The sequence below is a fragment of the Chroicocephalus ridibundus genome, chromosome 1, assembly GCF_963924245.1.
Source record: "Chroicocephalus ridibundus chromosome 1, bChrRid1.1, whole genome shotgun sequence".
NCBI classification, from domain to species: domain Eukaryota; kingdom Metazoa; phylum Chordata; class Aves; order Charadriiformes; family Laridae; genus Chroicocephalus; species Chroicocephalus ridibundus.
The window spans coordinates 160799554-160821077 of record NC_086284.1 but is presented as its reverse complement, the minus strand read 5'-3'; the positions used below and the strand labels follow the sequence as shown (position 1 = coordinate 160821077).

The 21524-nt window shown below is 43.4% G+C and overlaps 1 protein-coding gene across 1 annotated transcript in view; it reads left to right on the top strand.

The window, feature by feature from the left end:
• The window catches only part of NUAK1 (NUAK family kinase 1), a 50395-nt gene that overhangs the window by 16768 nt on the left and 12103 nt on the right, over positions 1–21524 (top strand). Inside the window, exons 2-4 of the mRNA XM_063321092.1 lie at positions 7877–7997; positions 19378–19529; positions 20823–20888. Of these exons, the coding sequence (XP_063177162.1) occupies positions 7877–7997; positions 19378–19529; positions 20823–20888 (339 nt within the window). The remainder of the gene's footprint in view (positions 1–7876; positions 7998–19377; positions 19530–20822; positions 20889–21524) is intronic.

The following is a 21524-nucleotide window of genomic DNA, read 5'->3' as shown; positions in this document are numbered from 1 at the left end:
GCGCTCACAGATCCTGTTAACAGGCACCGTATGTGGGGGTGAGGAAAGAAGTGGAGGAAGGGTGTAGTACGTGTTCCTCCTGGCACCCACTTTGTATACGTACAGCGTAAATGTGTTCATCTGGTGCCTTCTACTGCTTATTAAAACTTGGTTCCACAGGCATTTTTCTCTGTGAATAAAGGCGGAACTACCCCCTTGCTTAGTTTTTGTGATTAGTTAATTCTTCTTCACTTGATGAATCATTATTTATGATATGATAACAGCAACTATGTTCAGCAGAACCAGAATAGAAAATTAAACCTGAGGTAATCACACTCTGGTTCTCCAAGAGGCACTGACACATTGTGTGTCATCTTATGCAAGTAATATTTTGATTTAATATTTATCACACTGACTTGGGGCTTCTAGTGGCTTAGTGCAAGAGTGAGTTTCTCTACAGGCAGTGAGTGATAGAGTGGCAGTAAATCAACTTTGTTTTTTAGAAGTATAATCTTTTTTAGGTGATACATTGGGAAGAGGGCAATGAAGCAGAGAGGCGCAGATGTTTGCAATGCCACGCAGAGTGAGGCAGCTGTAAAAAATACCCTTTCCTCTTATAAGCAAATGAACTGAAAGGTGCATCGTGGCACGTGCATCCTCGCCCTTTATGTGTGCAGCTGCTGACTCGCAACAGCAATAACAGCGTTTTGTCTCTGGTAACATCCATGACACAAACAAACATGCAATGGAACAGAGTAATGGGCAGAAGCCCCGAGATTTAAATCAGCAGAGTTTCACTGGGTGCAGATGGCACCAGTTACGGCTTTGAGCAACTCCCCCGATTACTGCATAGTTTGCCAACCTATCTAACAACAGAGTTGGGCCGATGATAAATAATTAATAAGGATTTTGTTGCATGCTTGTCTCCCAAGCAGTATCACCATGGAGATGATCTGGCTTTTAGGATCTGAAAAGTTAACAGTCTCCAAAACAATGGCATTGTGTCGACCTTACTCTTTCTCCGAAAGAGAGAGCTCTTGGTGATGTGTTAGCAAAACATATCACCGCCAGGCACTAATTTTACTTCAATTCACAGTGGCCTTTTGTCCAACTTTTCAGTGAGTGCATGAAGTGTTTTCTATGACTGTGCATAAGCTTGTTCTTAGAATTGCACATTTTGCATGATGCTGTTGATTACTGTGTTTGGCCTTGGATTGGAGTTTCCAGAGAGTTTTTTTCCAGCAAATAGACACAGCAAAGAAATAATCATGTGGGAAGAGGCTTACAAGAAGAATGAGGATACCTTTGTAGAACCCTCTGGATGCTTGGCTTCCCTGTAGGGATATCTGTCCATGGCTCCTTCTTCCAACCTGGAAGGTCCAGAGGCCAGTTAAACAGTTATTCAGCCCATTCCCTGCCTTTCCTCTCTCTCCTTTGTGCAACCTCTGGAAGTGCCATTTCAATGCAACTCCACTATCAGCGTCCACCTCCTTATCATTTGATTGCAGGAACCTCAGGGACCACCCAATTTCATAGCTTTGTTTCTCTTCCTCTTGTGTTGGTGACGTCTGGGCCAAGAGCCCTAGGCAGAGACTCCCCTGGAAAAACATAATGTGGTGCCAGACTTTATTCTTTCTTGCTCAGCTCCATGGAGTTGGAGAAAGAACAATGTGCCTTTTCTCTCCCCACCCCTAAACATCCTTTGCTCTCCCTTTCTCTCCCCCCTCCCTGCCGCCGGTTGATTCACCTATTCTTTACCTCCCCACCCCTGTTGGCACTTGGTGCGTTGCACTTCCCACCTCGGAGTCTCAAAGAAAGGAAGCAGAGCTGTGAAACCGGCTGGGCTCACCCACTTCCTATTGCTGGGTGGGGGTGGCCTCAGCTCCCAGCTTTCAGAAGGGAAAGGCTTATGGGTATTTAACCCTCCCTCTTCACCCAAAGAAAATAATTTTTACTAATTTTCCATAAGCTGCATTTCTAACATATCTGCTGGTGGCAGCAAGCTGGTTTCCCTTCCTCGGGGACCTGCACTCTCCGTCCTGATGTCATTTTCCCGGCTGTCCACAATAGCATTGCAAGAGCCCATTGGAATTTGCTCAAGCACGGGTGGTATGCACAAGTGCTGGAACCAGCTTAAAAGTCACAGCCCCCATGGTGGAAAAAAAGCAGTTTGTTCATATCTCGCCATGGTCCTAAAAATAGCCTTGATAGATAATAAGGAGTGGAAGACTGTTTTCAATGGGACTGAATGTACTGCATGCAGAAATTGCTGGGGAAGGCTCAGTGGTTTGTGTCATTCAGGTGGTCAGCCTCGGTTACAGCATTAACCGATGTAAAAATCTGCGCCTTTTGGCGCTTTGGCTAATTCTACCTTTGTTTATATTCACACATCGCAGCCGGAAATGAGGCAAACATAGGTTCGTTAGCTTAAGACAAACACATGAACTGCCTGCCTGAAATCAAGAGAAACAGCTTTACGCTTTGATGAAAATAGAGCTTTGTTGCTCATCCCATGAATGATGATGCCAGCAGTGACTCAGCAGACGCGGAGATTTGATATGGAAGTGGGCACCTACTGTCTGCCGTGCCCTTTGCCAGATGTTTAAACTTTCAGATATTTTTCTGTACGCCATGGCCTTGATCTGCCTCTGTAAAAAGAAAATTCCACTCGTTTTGCTCTGCCCAGCAGCCGAAAAGCTCGTAAAGCAGGAGACACATTTCTCTTACAGACGGGACTGAATGTGCAGAAACCTTTGCAATCGTCATCTTTTTGAAGTATTTATAGTTCAACTCAAGTTATTTGTACCAAACAAAAGCAAAGAAGCATGAAGTGTGTTGGAAAAGAAATAATCTCTCTACACCAGTTCACAGAGTGAGTATATATCCTCTTTCCAGCAAATGGAGACAGGTAATTTATTGCAGCCTTGAAGAGATCAGCATATTTCTCCATGCTTCCTGCCCAGCAAACACTGCAAGCTGACTCATGGAGGGATGGGAAGCCAAAAGCTGGGCTCCCTCTTTTCCTATCTGCTTCTGGAAGGCAGAGCAGCGGTGGAGCAGGGGCTGTGCTTGTGCAAAGACATTTGGAAATGCCTGGCAGTATTAGAGATTCGCAACCCTCACTTTCTCTCCCCTGTGCCATACATTTTGGAGAGGGTATTTTCCCTACCTGCTTCTGAGCAGAGGCTGGTACCAGAACTGGCAGTGCAGGTGGAGGTGGTTTCAGACCATCTTTGGTGCTGCTTTCTCCCTCCCCAACCCTGTATGTGGGACCATGTTGTCATCAGAGCTGCAGAAGGGGTACCGAGGATGTTAACTGGTGCGTACAGCCAGTATCAATCCCCGGAGGGACCATCGCATAGCCTAGTTTTGAGCCGTGACCTTGGTGCTTATGCATGTATTTAACTTTACATGTGTGAGCTATCCCACAAAAGCCAACGGACGGCTCACATGTGTGAAGTTAGGCATGTGCTAAAGTGTTTTGCCAGATTGGATACTGTGTCTACAGGGGCTCTGGGTGAACCTGAACCTGTTTTGTTGGGGTGAGAGGCTTTAGATTTCATTATTAAGAATCTGATATGTTACTCTGTCTGAGTGCAAGGTCTTGGAGTTATCTGAAATTCTCATTAAGACAAGAAGCTAGGAAAAATACAAATTCCTCCACTAGTAAAGTTACTAAAAATACTATAATTAAATTATCTAAGTCTTAAAACCAGTAAAATATATTGAGAAAGTGTGGTAGAGGTATAAATACAATGTTCTGAGCGTACCAAAGGGACTAGCAGCACTTTCTCTGCAGATCTTGAGCTGGAATATTTGGAGTAGTTAATGTAGCTGATATAAAAAAGCATGTTGCGTTTGCTCCACTCTTGATTCATAGGCTGTGACCCTTAATAAATTTTGATGTTGCACACAGTGGAGCTGTTGCTTTCAGAGAAAGCAAGGAAAGTGAGCAGGCAAGCAAGAAAGAAAAGGACCTAAAGAATGAACAAACAAGTTCTTTCATAAGGTATTTCTCAATTGAGATTATTTCTTATTAGGCTTAAGTTGTTCAGGTTCATCATGTACCGCATCTGGCAGCAGTCCTGCCCATGGCGTTTTAAAAAACGGAGCCAGCTCTGTCTGGTGTTAAAAGCATAAGCGCAGTTTGAAAATGTATTTTCTGGAACGTATTTCTGAGTAAAATACATTTCGTGAAAGAAATTCCATTATTGATATTTTAGAATATCTAGAAGAGAGACTTGTTTTACAGCCTGAAACCATAACATACAGCTAGCGATCTTATTTTGCTCAGAGAGATGAAAAAAAAATGAAACATATAATAAATACCTAAATGTGACCATGACTCATAACATTTCCATGAAATACTAAAAAAGATACAAAGATACTAGACTGCTTTCTTGTTTGTGTTGGTTTTTTCACATCAGTAGACTTAAGCCCATGTACCCTTGCTGACACGGTCTGAGCAGACTGGCGCAGGTGAAAGACGCTTGGCTGGCAGAAGTCCCTTACTTAGAGGGGAAGAGCTGGAGCGAATGCTGTCCTGCTGCTCCGCTAATCCTCTTTTGGGATGCCACCTCTGACAGTGACTTGCTGACAGGGATTGCTCGCTGTTTGGCCTTTTATACAAGGTCACCGGCAAGGCTTTGAGATGCAGAGCCTGTCCTCTTGGGAATCTTGTAGGCCACCAGGCACGTAGCATGGGATAAAAAGTATTTATTGAGATGCATTCAAACCTTTCACTTCCCTGAGGCTCTCTTTGAGGAGAAAAAGAGCAATTGAACATGGGCAAAGGTGTCAGAAATCAGCCTTCAGTAATGGGATGGTTCGTTGAGCAAGGCAGGCCTGTGATGTGTTGCACAGTTTTGGAGGGAGGTGCAGGCAGCAATTTCTGAGATGCTACTGTCCTCGATTCCTTTAGGAGTCACATCGGCTTTCCGTTTCGATTTCCTCATCTCCTAAAAGCGGATGAATAGTCCTGTTTCACTACTTGCCTCCCAAGGTTTAATCAATAAATGGCTGCACCGTGCTTTGAGCATCCTCGTTTGCTATGTAGATAGCCGGTGATGTTGTTTTGTTTGTACATGCAAGTGTCTGAAGCCTTGCTCCAATATGGAGTGCGTGTCCTGGTAACGTGCTGTGCCCTGGCTAAGGGGCATTGCCTCCCCTCAGTGCTCTTGCTGTTTGTCAGGATTGCAGGGTACGGTCTGAGCGTGGGCAGGCGGATGCTTAGCAGGGTCCATTGACACCACCAGAGTTAAGATAGTTCACACCTTCCAAGCATCTGTCCCTGTTTCTGAATGCTGGTCACTGTGATCTGAAGTAGCTGAGGGAAGGAAGAGAGTGTCTTGAATTTTAAAAGCCAAGAGGTGTGTTTGGCATGCCTTCTCTCCTTATGTTGGGATGAGATCTTGCAACCTGGATGTCACTGACAAAATCCCACGTACTTTGGCTGGGATGCTGAATTTCACCCCTGCAACTGGGAATGATGTTTTCAGGAGAGCTTAAGTACCATCTTCAAAATGTGGTTAAACTTTTAGGCATAGCCTTTATAAATTAAGGCGCCTAGGTGCCTTAATCACTTTTCGGCATGGGTTGTGAGACTGTAAACTCTCTTGTCCTGTTGAAAAATATGTTTCTGGGCAACACATCTGTTTGTTTGCATTTGAAGATTAATCCAAACATATATTTACAGAGTGCTGCCATGCTGTTCAATCACATTTGCATTTTTGAATCTAAAAATATATGTTTTCACATGTGCAATTATTCCACGGAGGCCATTTGCAGTAATTATGTGTAGACTTACAAAGGTCCTGTCTGTGAAGCACAGAGACAAGTTAGTAGGAGATTGGCATGCCCTCTGGGGTGCCGTTATTACTTTACCAGCCATGAATGGTGAAGAATTTGCTCCCCGTTGTATATTTGACAATGAAACCGTTCTTAAATTCTTCCTCAGAGCCAAGTACAAGGCTGTCTTTTAATAAAAAATGTGTTTTTACCCATGTCTATATTTATTTCTTGCAGGAATGCACATGCTGCTCCAAGAGCCACCCACATCCTTCTTGTATACAGGGTGTATTTGCATTTGCAGCCTGTCGCAGTGCAAACATGGAAAGGGGGAAAAATCCAAACTCATCTTTAGTGTTAGTTGCCCTCTCCATCTCTAGAATTACTTGGAGATTATCTTGATCACTCATTCAATTAAAATCTGTTGTATTACCTTTTCTAGAAATACGTGCCATGTAGATAAGACCATGGTTATGTTGTTAATTTTAAAACCTTATACCAAATGTCTGGGTCAAGAGGAAGAAGAGAATGGTTTTGGTTTTGACATGCAAATCGGTTTGTCCCTTGGGTTCTACTTTTTGCTCTGCTGTCCCAAAGTAGATAGCACTTGAGTATGAGCTTAATTTTAAGCGTGTGCTGAAGTCTTTGGGAATTCGAGGGGATGGGGCATGTGCTTAATGCTTTTTTGAACAATGTTGCTTTTCAGAGTTGAAGGCTTTGTAGGAAACCTGATCCTTTAAACTAGCTCCTGTTTATGTACATTTCAATTTTATAATATTGTAAGTTTTTCCCTTCTTTCTTCAATATCCTCGATGCTACATCATATAATGAAAACAGTACCGGTCATGCCACTTGCAATTACTGAAGTAGGCAGTGAAATTGTTTTTTTCTGAAGGAACTAGGAAAATCACATAAATCACAGATTTACAAATGTTTTCCCAGGAGAGGTCCACAGTAGTTGGCTGCATAGAATGACAAAAGTTTTGTTTGCCCATAAAAGGGTGGTCATCTCAGCAGGTCAGTGATGTTTTTCAAAGACGTATTGTTGATTTTAAACTAGCTGGTAATTTATTCCTTGAACTCTGGCTTACAAAAATAAAGCAGGGTAAATATTGAGTATAATAAAGGCTGTGCTGCCATTCAGTATGCACAATGCCCTCACCTTCCCTCTCCCACCACCTTCTCTCCATTGTTGGCTTGTGCGTTTCTCATAGGGCATGAGCTGACCTCTGCAATTATTTATGGCGTTGTTCAGATAAGCCCTTTTTTCACAGGCAACACACATACACACACTCACAAGGGCTGTTATAATTTGAATTTATATTGCAAGTTCAGCTATCACTTCCTCTGTTCCCACCCTGCCTTTTGGAAAGATACCCAGTCACACGATGTGCTTGAAAAAAAGGTTGCTGATTGAGGAAGGATGCAGGAAGGATATGGTTTTGCAGTGATTGCATAAGTGCTGTGTAGGACCTGAAAGCCTTGGGTTTATATGAGGACGAGTTTAGATGTGAATTTCAAAGATTTATTGCTTCTGATTTTTAAAAAAGTCGTAACTTGAGCTCTTGAGCAGTTTGCCTGCTTTAGAGAACCATGGAGCAACCGGTGTTAATGTGATCCTCAGTGTTTTAACATGGACAAATATAACTTTGTAATCGGCATCCTGGATTCCCTGCCTCTGTTCCGTCAGAGATCTCAACGTTATTTCAGAGAAATTGTCTCCAAATCTTCTGTTTGAAATTGTCAGATGCAATCATGTCTAAGCAAATGTACTTCCCTTCAAAATCTTTTGGGAGTTTTGCCGTTTGCCTCAGGTGGCAGTACTTAGGCTAACACAGAGATCCTTCCAAAAGATGCTGTGTTCCTCCTCAGTGAAGTCCTAAGACCTGAAGACCCTAAAACTTCATGTCACCCATTACTGTAATGAGAGTGTATTTATTGCTATAAAATGAAGGCGCTGGGGCATGGAGGTTTGTATTTTAAAGCTTTGTTTTGGTCATTCCACATTCTGCCAGCATCTAACATCTGTATTTATTTTTTGAACTCTCCTTAATGGATTATATGCATCTGTTCAGTTCCAAGAATAATGCTTGATTTCCTGAATTTATAGGTTGCAATAAAATCCATTCGTAAGGACAAAATTAAGGATGAACAAGATATGGTTCACATCAGACGGGAGATTGAGATCATGTCATCCCTCAGCCACCCTCATATCATCACCATATATGAAGGTTAGTGAATGCGATTCTCCTTCCTGACTGCTCTGTTGCGTTCCTGTAGACCTGATGTTCATGTTTCTTGAGATCGTGCACCAGACAAACTCTTTAGTCCTAGTGTAACCCATCCCTTACCAAAGGGCCTGTTTTGAGCACTACCTTCCCTCCGAACCACCGGTGTTTCACAGATGCATAACCCTTTGCCTGGAGGAGCTTCTTCATGTGTGACTTATGTGCTGTGTCCACAGCAGGTGGGAAACTGTTGCATGTATCACTTCATCTCCTTGCTCCCATTGGACAGTTCAGTTTAATTTCTCCCTCACTCACACTCCAGCCTGGTGTCCACTTATGTCGCCAGCCTCTAAACCAGTCCTTGTATGCTTTATTTTCGCTGAACTGCACAAGACCTGTCTCGTCTGCTCTAGGCCTTTGGTCCTCCCTTACCTGCCAGTTAGTCTTGCTGGTTCTGTCATCGCTGCTTTTTTACCCTGCATCTCAGCATCCGCTTCCTATCCACCTCTGCACGCTTTCCTGTCAGTCTGGTCTCTGGCTTATCGTTCCTGTTTCCTCATCCTGTCTTCCCCCTCTACCTCCTTTCTTCCTGGGACATAGCTTCTAATTCCTGCCTCCGGGAACTGCTCCCTGGTCCTACAGCAAGGAGCAGGAAGCCAGGAGCCTTCCTCCCTGATCTGCCTGTTTGTTTGTTTATATATTTATAGAGTGTCACTCTGTAGTAAAATCTCCTCCTCCTTCCTTCCTTCCTCAAGTTGGGCCGGGTACGTGCTAAAAGACACTGGCAGAGAGGGCCATGAGGAGGGCAGCTGCATGGTGGACCTGGGTTGTGGGTTCCAGAGGTTTGGAGGGACCTGGGTTGGGCAGCCTTGTCTCTGGGCATCACCTCTTCCCCTATGTGCAGAACAGGCAGCCTGAATTTAGCCCTACGTATTTACATACCCATGAGGTAAATGCGCAAGGTGATGATATGTATATGGCAGCTCCGCTCTGAGAGTTGATACGACTGATTAAAACGAGCTGGCTTGGAGTACTGTTACAGTATCGCATATTGAGTTATTCAAAAGCATGTTCTTGTACTTGAAAAGAGATGAATATCTGTCTTTTTATTGAATAAACTCATAACAGGATCTGGGAACAGAAAAGGGGAGGGATGCTGTGTCAGCATGTGGGTTGCAAATGGAACAAAAGTTATTTCAAATCTGGACGGGAACTCAGAAAGAAAAAAGATTAAGCATGTTGCGGTCCTTTGACCAATTGCCCTTCTCGTCCTTACTTTAAATAGTTTTTACTGAGTTAAAACATTTGTAAAAGTTAGAAAGATTACAGCATTTTTAAGAAGCAGACAATAAAGTCCCGTGGGAGCAAAACTTTCCCCTCTGGCCCCACGGAGGGAGGAGCGGTGCTTCTGCAGCAGAGCCAGTCGAGCTCCACAATGGAGGGTTCTTCCTGTCCGCAAGTGGGCGAGTGCCTGCGGCAGGTGATGTTGTGGTCCTCCTTTGGTCCCTCAGCCAGCAGCAGCGCTTTGCAGCGGCAAACCTGGGGGCAGTTTTTTCTGTCATTTCTGGGAAGTTTTCTGTTCTGTTACTGGTTTGTTTCCTTTTCTTTTACTAGAAAGCAGAGCAGGCTTTCATGGCTTCTTATGTTTAATTCCTGGCCTGAAGGGATGGGCAGTGGAAGTCAGCTTCTTGGTTGGACTGTAGTCCCAGTGGAAGGAGTTACGCAGGGCAGAGCTATAGCAGCTGTACAGCCTGCCCAGCCTTTCCAAGCAGTCAGAGTCGGTATTTGGCCTTTAGCTGCCAGCACTGTAACTCAGATATTGTAGCACTGGGAAGACATGTGGTCGCACAGCTGAAGCCAGAGGAGCGGTTACGTACTGCCCAGAGATCAGGATGTGAGCTCAGGGATCCTTAAGCGTGTGCTTCACTTTAAGCTGAAGTATACTCGTGGTGAAGTTAAGGGACCACATCTAGGACTGAAGTATTTGTATCCTCTTGAAGTTGGATTTTAAACACATGGCTGTTCCTCTTGAGTGATGCATAAAGAGCGATAGTATTGCTATCATCTGACACAGAACATTGAAGTTATTCCATCCTCAGGGATGGGCTTAATCTCACCAAATTTAAGCCATCCAACATGTAGGCAGTTGGTGTACACTAGAAGTCTAGTTTCCCTCTCTAGTCAAGAGAGATCAGCATCTACACGGGGCGGTTTGCTCCCTCCTGGGAGATATTTTTTCAGATAGGTGGGATAAATGACATACTGGAGGCTCCTGTTGGCTGTAGATGGAGTCTAGCTGACTAACTTAGATCAGATGCTTAACTTTGAAACTGAACCCACCCCACAGATATTTTTCTCGTCTCTCACTAATTTTTACTGTAGGTTTTCAGACTGCCACAGTACATCTAGACAACACTTTCTGTAGGTGCTGGGTTGCACAGATCTACCTAGTGTGGACAATGCTGTATCTTCCCCTAATATCTTTGAAAGCTCTTTGTATTGCATTTACAAACATGTGTTTTCCTTAAGTAGGATCCTTGTTTAGGTATCCTTTTGACCTGCCTGCTTAAAAGCAATTAACCTCTGAATTTATCAACTTGGTGTAAACACAAGCTTATCTCTTTTTTTTTTTTTTTTTTTTGATACTGAGCAAATTCAGATGTGCGGAAACAAAGCTTTCCAGTCTAGAGATATTTTTTTGTAACCTAATCAAAAGGCACGTACCTTGCCTGTTAGCGCGAGGGCAGACGTACAATTGTGACTCCAAAGAAATTCCATCCTCTCAGCAGGGCTGTAATTGGCAATCTGTTGAGCGCGGCTGCGAGGGAAGTGCTCTTTCAAGTGACTTTAAACTCCTTGAAAGGGACTGGATAAATGAAGCTGGCTTTGCTAGCAGTGTTCTGATTTCAGCACATAAATTTTAATTTATAGAATAATGCCTCTGTCCATTCATCTGTCTGTCTCCCCTCCACCCCACCTTCCCCTACCCCATTTCTTTTTTGCCTTGAAAACTCCAGGATTTGATAATAAAGCCTTTGAGAGCTAACATATTTTTCCAGGGGTAGCCTGAGTGCAAAATTTATCCCATCTGGCAATACTTAATAAAAGTTAAACCAGGGAAAGAGCATCAGGCCTGATTCTGCAAACATTTAAACACGTGTTGGACCAATCATGAGAGTGAAGTTACGCTTGGTACATTCAGGAGTGAGTTCTTGAGTCTTTGTAGTGTGAAATCCAGTGCCTATGTGAATGTTTCTGTGCTGGAAGAGTTGTCCTTGGTCAGCATAACCACACGGAAAAGCTTGCCCATTTGCAAAATGCACTTAAAAATGAACAGATTATTAGCTAACATGTTCGTAGAAATAGTTTAAAGAAGATTTTCCCTGAAGAATGCATAAATATTAGGATCACAATTTGGTGCCCATGGAACACAATGGTGTTAATATGACCGAGTAACTGAAGGAAAGCATGGCTGAAGTGCTTTGCTGGACCTGGGCCAGGAGGCTTAGAACAGTGCTGGACCCTTCACAGCAACACGGCACAAAAAATGGATTTCCCCTGTAAGAGGGACTTCTTACTTTTTTTTTTTTTTTAAGGCTGCATTTTTCGTACTCTTAAGAAAAAGCACAGAGGTTCTCTGTCATGTATCAACCAGTCCACAATGAGTTGAGTTAGGTTGCATGCTTTGGTTAATCAGGAAACTGGTTCAGCTCTTTTGTACTTCCAAATCCCAAAGGCAACGGAAGATCTAACGTTGTGTAACGGTGGTGGCATAGTATTTCACGATACTCATCTTACTTGCCAAATACATGTTCAGTCTCACACTTTGTGCCAGACTGCATGCAACAAAAAGTAAATGCAGGCTTGGTGTTTTAGGCACATGTGGGCCTGTCTCCAATGCAAGACTCCTTGAGTTGTGTCAGTCAAGCCACCACATCCTCAGCAAAAGCAGCTGCCTTGCCAAAAATCTGCCTGGGTGGCATCTGGCAAGGTGAGCGGATGTGAGCCATTGCTGACAAACTGCGTCCCACCCAGCAGTGCCAGCTCAGGCAAGTGTCCCCGGCCATCGGCTGCGGTGGCCACCCTTGGATGGGTCACGGAGCCGGGGACTGAGGTGGCAGCTCGTACCTCCTGGGGGTTTGTGCACAGGCAGAACGGAGTTCATAGAATCATAGAATCTTCATGGTTGGAAAGGACCTTTGAGATCATCAAGTCCAACCATACACACACAAAATCCCCCCCTACAATCTCTGCCACTAGAGCATGCCCTGAAGTGCCACATCTAGACGTTTCTTAAACACCTCTAGGGATGGTGACTCCACCACTTCCCTGGGCAGGCTGTTCCAGTGCCTGACCACTCTTTCAGTAAAGTAATTCTTCCTAATATCTGATCTAAACCTCCCCTGCCGCAGCTTCAGACCATTTCCTCTGGTCCTGTCATTATTCACCTGGGAGAAGAGGCCAACCCCCACCTCTCTACAACCTCCTTTCAGGTAGTTGTAGAGGGCAATGAAGTCTCCCCTCGGCCTCCTCTTCTCCAAGCTAAACATGGCCAGCTCCCTCAGCCTCTCCTCATATGACTTAGAGTTATGTGCCTCAGGGTGACGGTGCTGGGGAGGCAGTCCCAGCCTCTGTCCCAACCTCTGCTATCTCCTGCTTTTCAGATGTAATCAAAACAAACTTTGGTGCCTAATGACTTCAGCTCTTCTGTGTGTGAAACACCTGAAAAAGTCAAAAGTCCCATAAAACATCACGTGGACAACTGGGCTTTAATCAAGAATGATGAAAGTTGGAAAGCTGGAATGTTTTTTTTTTATTTATTTAGCCAAGATAAAGTACTTCAGCAGTGACACTGTTTAGCCACATTTCTAATTGGTTTCCTCTAATTATGTAAGCTTTTGACCTTCGAGTGCTTTATTCCCATTGTTTTCGGTTGATAACGTCCAAGAACATAAAGTAATATTTGGAGAGTCTGGCGATAGTAGTGAAACAAGTATAAACAAACTTAACTCTTTCATTACTGTACCCCACCTTTATGAATTTCCTGTCATTCGTGGTGATTGCCTAAACAGCACTTTGTCAGACATGACATGAACTCGAATGTGTGAGATCACTGGCAGGTTCAATTCAGATGTCAAAATGATTGCAAGCAACAGTCAGTTATTTCTGTTGTCCCATTTACACAGTCCTCCCACTACAGTGTAAATATTTGCTTGTCTGAAGCTCTGCAGTAGTTTGTAATCATAATTAAAAAAAAGGGAACTAGCTCTTGTGTTCTTTGCTGAAACAAAAGGCAATTAGTGTAACATGTTATTGTGGCTGAATTAGCAGCTCTCATTTTTCCTTCCTTTTTAAAGGTGCATCAAAATCTGCGTATCCTCAGTCTCATTCTCAGAGAAACAGCCCTGGCAAGGATAATGGTTGTCGTTCTGATTTAATCTCCTCACTGGGGAGTGAATTCTAGCATGTTGTCTGATCTCAAATGATTCTTGCAGGATCTTAACTACATTCCTTTAATTTAAGAAGAGATGCAATTCGGCTGAATAAGGCCATAATTCAGGGAAACAATTTAACACAAGCTTAGCTTTAAAACACATACTTTATATCTTGCTATCTTCAATTATAATTAAGCATATGCATAAATTTATGCATATGCATACAAGTGGTTTTCTACATTGGGTATTTTCGTGTCTGCTGTATGCGCTATTAAAAAAACAGTCATAAAATAATAATAATAATATAAATAAATAAATAAATAAAAGACACGCCAAGGGGCTGTAAAGCTTTCAAAGCAGTCAAGAACGTAGAAGACACATCAGGCTGAATTTCTGAGGTAAAAAACCATTTTTCAGTACTCACGTATCTTTTTGAAGAATAATTCGTGCCTTATTACACAAGTGAGGTAATTGGGTCATACATGACTTTTCTGAATGAAAAGGTTATTCTAGTCTGCATCTCCAAAATTAAAAACAAACTCGCTTGTTCTTTTGATTTGGCTGACCTTTAATAAAAGAGCATTTTGTAGCAGTGGAAAGGTACTTCTGTCTGCGGCTGTTAGGAGAGTAATAAAAATACCGCTGAATGGAAAGACACCAGATGGAAGGAATGTCAACATACTGGAACTAATTTAGGAGATTGCTCTGATAGAGAGCAAAGGCATGAGGAGAATTCAAATGGTTCCAGTGCGAAGAGATTGGCCGCCCCTCTTAAACTAACAAACTAAAATCCTTACCCCAGGGTTACATGTAAACCAAATGGAATCAACCCACAAGGAGGTAGTCCATTAAAGGGGGGGGGGGAAATCCAACCCCCTCGGCACTTGATCTGACTTTAGCATCCTGTAAGCTCGGAGGAAGGGCAGAAGCGTTCTGCTTTTTTTGCTTTTTGAATTTGGTAGTAAATAAGTTCAAAGCGAACTGTCCTAACAGAGAGGTGTACAATGTACTATTAAATCTTTCTGATTGGTGTTTGCAAAACTGTGCCCATGTGGGCTTTCCACACTTTTAGGGTGAAGTCTGTCTTCAGGAGCATTTAAGATGGGTAGTGAGTATGTTCATCCAGTGTCAAATTTGTCCCGTGGAATTTCAGCGGTGGTGACCCTGGTGTGGCTAAAAGGAAGAATTTAGCAGTAGGATTGAAAAGAAAAGAAGAGTGCTGATCAGCAAGAGGTCCCTACGCAACCAGTGCTATTTAGAAAATGGAAAGCTGTAGATAGAAGCTGAGTTCATCATTTCACGGCCTCTAAATATAAATAAGTGGAGAGATTATATCCAAGAATTATTGCTATAGTAGAACAGCCTGTGAAAGAGACAGATTGTTGATATTACAAAATGTACTTTGTCTCAGATATGTCTTTGGTAGTGAGAAGTGAAGTTCTTTCCCAGTTTCACATTTATATTCTTCAATGAGCTCTAAAGCCAGCAGATTTGGTTTCAATTATCAGCCTAAAAGTATAGAACTTTCTGTCTGTCGGGTTTTGGGTTTTTTTTGAAAAAAACAAAAAAACAAAAAAACCCCCAACAAACACACACGTTAGAATTAAGGAGCGAGTTTAAAGAAAAGCTGAAAGAAATATTTCTTTGAAAACTGCATCTTAAGCACCCATTGCTGCTTGGGTAGAGTGCTGCCCTTAGCCTCTGCTACAGTTCTTGGGGTGAACAGGCCAAGCCCAGGCAAGCTTGTATCCCACTGGAAATTGCTGTTTCTCCATGTTGCCATGACCCATGTCTTAGTACATTAATACAACACTGTTGCTCGTCTCCTGGGGATACAATCATGTTGTTTCTCACACCCCATGCTACATCCCATTCCTGATGTGCTCTCACAGGGCTGTCCCTCCCTCCTCCCCTGTGGCCAGATGGAAGCGTAGCCGTCTCAGAAGTCAATCCTTCATCCTGCGGGCTCTGTCTGCAAAGGAGTGCTGGCGTTTCACAGCCACTACCCTGCACCACTTGACTGCTGTGGGTGAGATTCTGAGGTCTTGCTGCAGCTCTCCCAGCGTAACTCAGCTTGCAGAGTGGTGGAAATAAACACAGTGGCTCAGAAATCAATGATGCACAGCTTGTAGCAAGCATTTCTCCTGCTGCTGTCTCCTCTAATACGTGGAGCTCATGCCTCGTATCTAAGCAACCCCCATCTCTCGGTTCGTGACTGACAGAGCATCTCTCCTGCTATCACCCATCTGGATGTTGATACTGACAGTTCTCCACTTATCTTATTTGGCCAGCTCTGTTTGCAGAGTATCGGTGGTTTGAAAGAAGCAAGAGCAGCCCCACCTTTCTTATACATAACCTCCCTCCTTCCCTTGACCTTGGTCAGGGTTGAGGAGCAGGCTTGTACGAGACGGCCATCCCATCAGTAGCAAGCTGCAGGGCGCAGTGTCCTACCAAAGCCGTGTTTCTCCATCGTCAGTAACTGCAGCCGGGGTTCAGGCACACATCTAGGCGGGGGTGAGTTTCGGAATGAATATGCAGTAGGATGGCAGGTAATAAATCATCTGCAACGAAAACAAAGAGTGAACCAAGCAGTCCCAGAAGCTATATGGAGGCAATCCGTCCGTCATCAGCCCGCAGGTTACGGCCCAGGTGTTAACAGGGCAGTATATTTATTACCTCATTATATTTGCAGTAAGTCAATCCAGCCTTTAATTAATGCCCTTCTGTCTTCTCCCAGCCCTTGGCCACAATGCTTTCTTGGAGCATATGTTTATAAAACTACATACTGTGCTCAGAAGGGAAATTCAGAAGTGTCTGTATGAAGCCTGCCTGGCACCCGAACTGCTGCTGTGAAAATTCGTGGTGTACATGGCTGATAGTCTGAAACTTGCCAGAATACGACATTGTCACGTGCCTGATTGTTTTGACCACTAAATTCCTCCTTAAGATTGTGTGTGTGTGTAGACATAAATCCTCCTGCCTTTCCACTCCCTATTCCTTCAGTGGCAGCTCCCATTTAAGACATTTTTGTCTGCCGTTCAGTTTCCTCTCCGCAGGAACATAGCTGCGTGCCCTCTCTTGAGATTCAGCTGATACAATGGAGGTGCTCTAAACTGCAATATGCAGTTGTAAAAAAGTACCTCCCACCTCCCTGGAAAAAAAAAAAAAGATTAAAAAGATTCTCCATTCACCCTGCTCCTCAGTGAAGAGATAAATTGCTGTTCGATTCTGTAATCGCTCAGCTATGATGATGCTGAGGTGGCCTCTGTAATGTCATCTAAGGCCAAGGGTAGTGTCCTTCTCATAATGCTCCCTCGTGAAGAAAAAGATGTGCCAATTTGACCTGAGTGTGCTGGTAAACTGAAACCCAAATATGAGTTACTGTGTGCTTCTATTCTCATTGATTCTAGTGCAGTTTTGTGACAAAAATTCAAAATTTGGAACAGTGATTTATGCTTTCCTAAGTTCAATTTTAAGGTATTGTCTCAGTTTCCTAGAAGGTATAAGAGAAAATTTGAAATGGAAAGTACCTTTAAATGCACATTCCTCCACACCAAGTGCTTTCTGTTTCATTTTCCGTAGAAATGCAGGAAAATATGTCTGCATCAGAACTTGTATTAAAATGGCAAATTTTAGTCCAGAAAAACTAGATTTTGGAATTTAAAACTCCAGAATGTCAAGGATGATTTGAGAAAGCTCTCATGACTGGGTGCTGAAAGCAAAACTTAAAACACCGTCTGGAAGAATGCTCCGTCGTAGCGGGGCTGTTATTGCTGTTATTGTCATCAGCAGCACTGAGCACCTGGTAGGGGAGTGGGGCGGGAAGAGCCGAGGGCCCTTTCGCCCCCATCTCTGCCCCTCTGGTGAGGCAAACGTCCCCCGAGGTCAGGGTGGTCCTCGGCTGGTACTGCTTGGAGTGTGCTCTCGCGTGAGAGTCCGCTGAGAGTGGTGCCATGTGGCGACTTTACCTCTGTGTGCATGATATAATAACCCCGAACTCATTGAATTAGCTGAGTTTTTTGGGCAGGGGGCTGTTGGCGTTGTTTTGTTTTGTGTTGTGGTTTTTTGGGTTTTTTAATCAAGTCACTTAAATAAGAGCATTTTTAGTTATTTGTTTCAGCTTACTGAAACTTATTTCTTTTTGCCTTCCTAAACAACCCTGTATCTAACAAGCTTTTCCAAGCTTAGAAAAACAAGTATGTGGGTTACTGCTTTACTAGTAACACATCGCAGCACTTCCCTATGTGACACGGGGCATGTTCAGTTTTTCCCAGACAATATCAGTCTGTCATTCTTGGAGAGGATACTGTAAGTATAATCCATCCAGAGACCGCTCTTCCAGTTTCCGAAGTTTATTGCTAATGAGGATGCATATAGGATGTAATCACTGGCAGGAGCCTCTGCTTCGGGGTACAGTGAGGCCAGCAGACAAGCGAGCGGCCAATTTCAGCTGGCTGTTCGCTCTCCCTTTTATCAGAGCTGTTTGGCTGGGGTTCAGGGGTGTTAGAGGGAACTGCAGAGGCTTTGGCTTGTAGAGTTGAGTGACAAGGTGTGAGAGGACATGAGACAAAGCCTAAGAGCAGCAAATATCTGCATGTTGAGAAGAGGCTGCTTCACATTTCACTGCAAATGTTGAAGGTTGGGTTTTTTTGTTGTTGTGTTTTGTTTTTTTTTTTAAACAACACTAAGGACTACTAGCTGAGCTTTACTGAAGAGATACAGGAAGGCATCATTACAGAAGGGCTGGACAAAACTATCATCCGTTTGTAATAACCTCTGCAACCTCATTAACTTGCATATGCTTTGCTGCCAGTGTGACCTGGCCTCAGCAGGCTGCTGCCACAGATAAAAAGAGAAGGAAAATCACCATGTTTTAATAGGAGCAGTGGTTATTTATGGCAGGTGCCGGAAGTTTCCAGTGGGTTGCAGAGGATTTTCAGTGTCAGAAAGGAAAGACTGTTTAGCAGCCAGGGCATTATGGCAATTCGAGACTACTCACAGCCTGCTTTACTAGATTAAGTGTTCAGTTATCTGCAACTCCCAGTGAAGTCCTTGACAGCATGTGGCACGGAATACCCTCAGCCCCAAAGAATAGTCAAGTTGTGACGTGTATTAGATGAATGTTCCTTGCACTGCTTACGTGAGAGTTGGGCATTGCTGCCAGCTCTGCGCAAGTGGCAAAGGACGTATCTACAGTATGCAACGGGACATGTGGAGGAGGCAGGAGATAAGTAAGCTTGAGGATGGGTTGGGTGCATGAGATGGGGTGCAGAGCCATACTGACAAGAGCTGTACAGCTCTGGAGATGTTGCAGCCACTGCTAGCTCACGTGTCCGTGCTCACCATGCTGTTGCATATAGTTGGGCTGGAAGAGGATGCGTGCATCAATTGACTTGTTGGATTTTGATGGTAGGTGAAAGCCAACCAACAGTCATTATAAGCCAAATGTCAATTCTGTATCAGCCAGTTACTGAAGACAGGGTTTATTATGCCTTCTATTAACCCATTCCAAATGATGTGATAGGTCATGTTTCCTTCAGTCCTCTGGCTTCAAGAGGACTACTGGTAAGAGGCAGTCCCTGTTGGAGCCGGGGTTGGCATTCAGATGTCGCTGGCACAAGTGTCCACCTTACCACATTCGGATCAAGTTGACTTTGCCATCCTGTGACCCCATATATAGAGGCAAAGACCTTCTTTCATGTAGCCGTATGAAAGTGAAGATAGCCTCAACTTCCTTCTCTTGGTCTGAAATGTTGTAATTTTCCTCTGGAAAAAACTGGCTTTGGAGCTTGCTTTTTGCAGTGGTGTTGGTAGTACATCTCTCCAGGCTGCAGTGATGACATAGGATGTGTTCAGTTATCCTAAGTCTTCTTCACCCTTTAAAGTGTCAGTTTTCAAATTTATTGAATCAACTGTGGTGTGTTTTTTTTTTCTTTTATCCTGTGCAGTGTTTGAAAATAAAGATAAGATTGTGATCATCATGGAGTATGCAAGTAAAGGAGAGTTGTATGATTACATCAGTGAGAGGCGGCGATTGAGCGAAAGAGAGACAAGACACTTCTTTCGACAAATAGTCTCTGCTGTACATCACTGCCACAAGGTGAGCAAAGGATTTGATATTGAAAAATGCTATTTGAAGGCTGAGTAGCGGCTTATATATTTCAAAGCATGTCTGAGGCAACAGCATTCATTATTAAGTATGACAGCATGTGATGATATCAGCACAACTTTCATTAAAAGTGCTGCAGTAGTTCACTGCCTGTTTTTAAAGACTAAGGATGTTTTCCTGTGTTATGGCAGTTAGCAGCCACTCCCTTACATTAGCCCTACATTGCATTTTTGCCTTGGAAATAATTCTCCTGACATAAAAAAAAAATAAAATTAACACCATAAACTGGAAAAGGAATCCCATAGAACTTCTACAACATTAATATTAATGCATTCAAGTGAACTATAGTTTTCAATTCGAATATGCAAGTGAACAACTTTAGAATAGGAGATAAAATATATGAAAGAAAAAAGCCAAGAGAAAGGTATGAATGTTCATGCATGAGCTTTAGCATGTACTCATTCTGGATAGGCAAAACTAACTTTTCCAGATGTAGCAGAAGCACTAGAAAGATACCCTTTGCTAATGACTTTATCCATCATGGTACCCACTAGAATGACAATTTAAGAAATTAAACCCAAGGTAGGTGACTGGGTCTCATCGTGGACCTTTTATCCTTGCTAACGAACGAACTGCATAGAGCCAAAACTTGCATGAGGCTGAGAGCATTGAACAGCTAACACAATTTTTTGTTTCAATTCTTAAACACTTTAATCTCCACTTGAATTCTGATAAACAAGGGCAGTTCTCAAAGTCCTCACTGCGCAGCGCTGAAAAGCTGCAGCGCCCTTCCCTCTGCAGTTATTTTTTCCCAAATTTCTTTAAAGAAGGCCCTGACCTAAACCCAGCTTGTTTGCTTCCATCCCTAACATTTACAGTCCTTTAGGATTATAACTCCCCTGATCCACGTGGCTGCACATTGGAGGAACGAGGGCTTTTGTAAGGACTAACGTCATTGACAGATATTGTTTTCTGGTGCCTGGGAAGAATATATTGCTTTCACGCAGTGGGGCAGGATCCAGGCTGGAATTAAGTTCTGAAAAGACACCCCCCAGCTCCCCTGCTGTTTTAGAGGCTTTGTGGGAGGACAGATTCCAGTCATTCTTCCCTTAACCACACACCAAGTGACTAATACATCGCCTGTCACTAGTCACTGGGCCGTGAGTGTTATGACAGTGAAATCAGCCCTGAAATGAAGATGCAAAGACCACCCTGCCAGCCCACCTTTAATTTTCCCAATATTTTCTCATGTTCTCCCCCCTGTTTTTTTCTTCCTTGTTTCAGAACGGTGTTGTCCACAGGGACCTAAAATTGGAAAACATCCTTCTTGATGACAATTTTAATATTAAGGTAGGATTCTTATTCTCAGCTTCTCAGAATGGATTTGCATGTTTTGTAAAATTTTTATCCAAGGTATTAGAAAAGCCAGTGTTATGGCAACAGCTGCTAAGCAACAGCATCTGGCAAGAGGCTCAGGGGTTTTGGAGGCTGGGGAAAGAGCACCAGTGGTGACGAGTCATACACGCTAAATGAAGCTTTGCATAATTTGGGGGAGAAGGCCCTGTCCTGCCACCCAAGGTCCATGATTCCCAAAGCAGTATCTATATACTGGTAGGAAACTGCAGAGTATTTCGTGCAGTCGGGTTTATTGTACGAATTATATTATTGCTGGCTGCTGCTGGGGCTAGGAAAAAACTCTTCTGGTTTACAGGGTTCAAGTGCCTCCTACAGAACACTCTGAATGTCCTTTTGATCATGGCTGGAAAATAAGCAAATAGAGTTTCAAAATAAACCTAGTAAAGCACATGTGCTTCATTAGGAAATGGCCTTGGAACTCCAGACACTAACGTATACTTTGGATAGTGATGTCAGTGATGTCATTTCCATGTCATTTCTCCCCAGTGAAAGCATGGGAATGACCTTTTTTCCCTTCTTCTTCTTTTTTTTCCTAATAGCTGTAGCACAAAGATAAATAATGCAGAGATG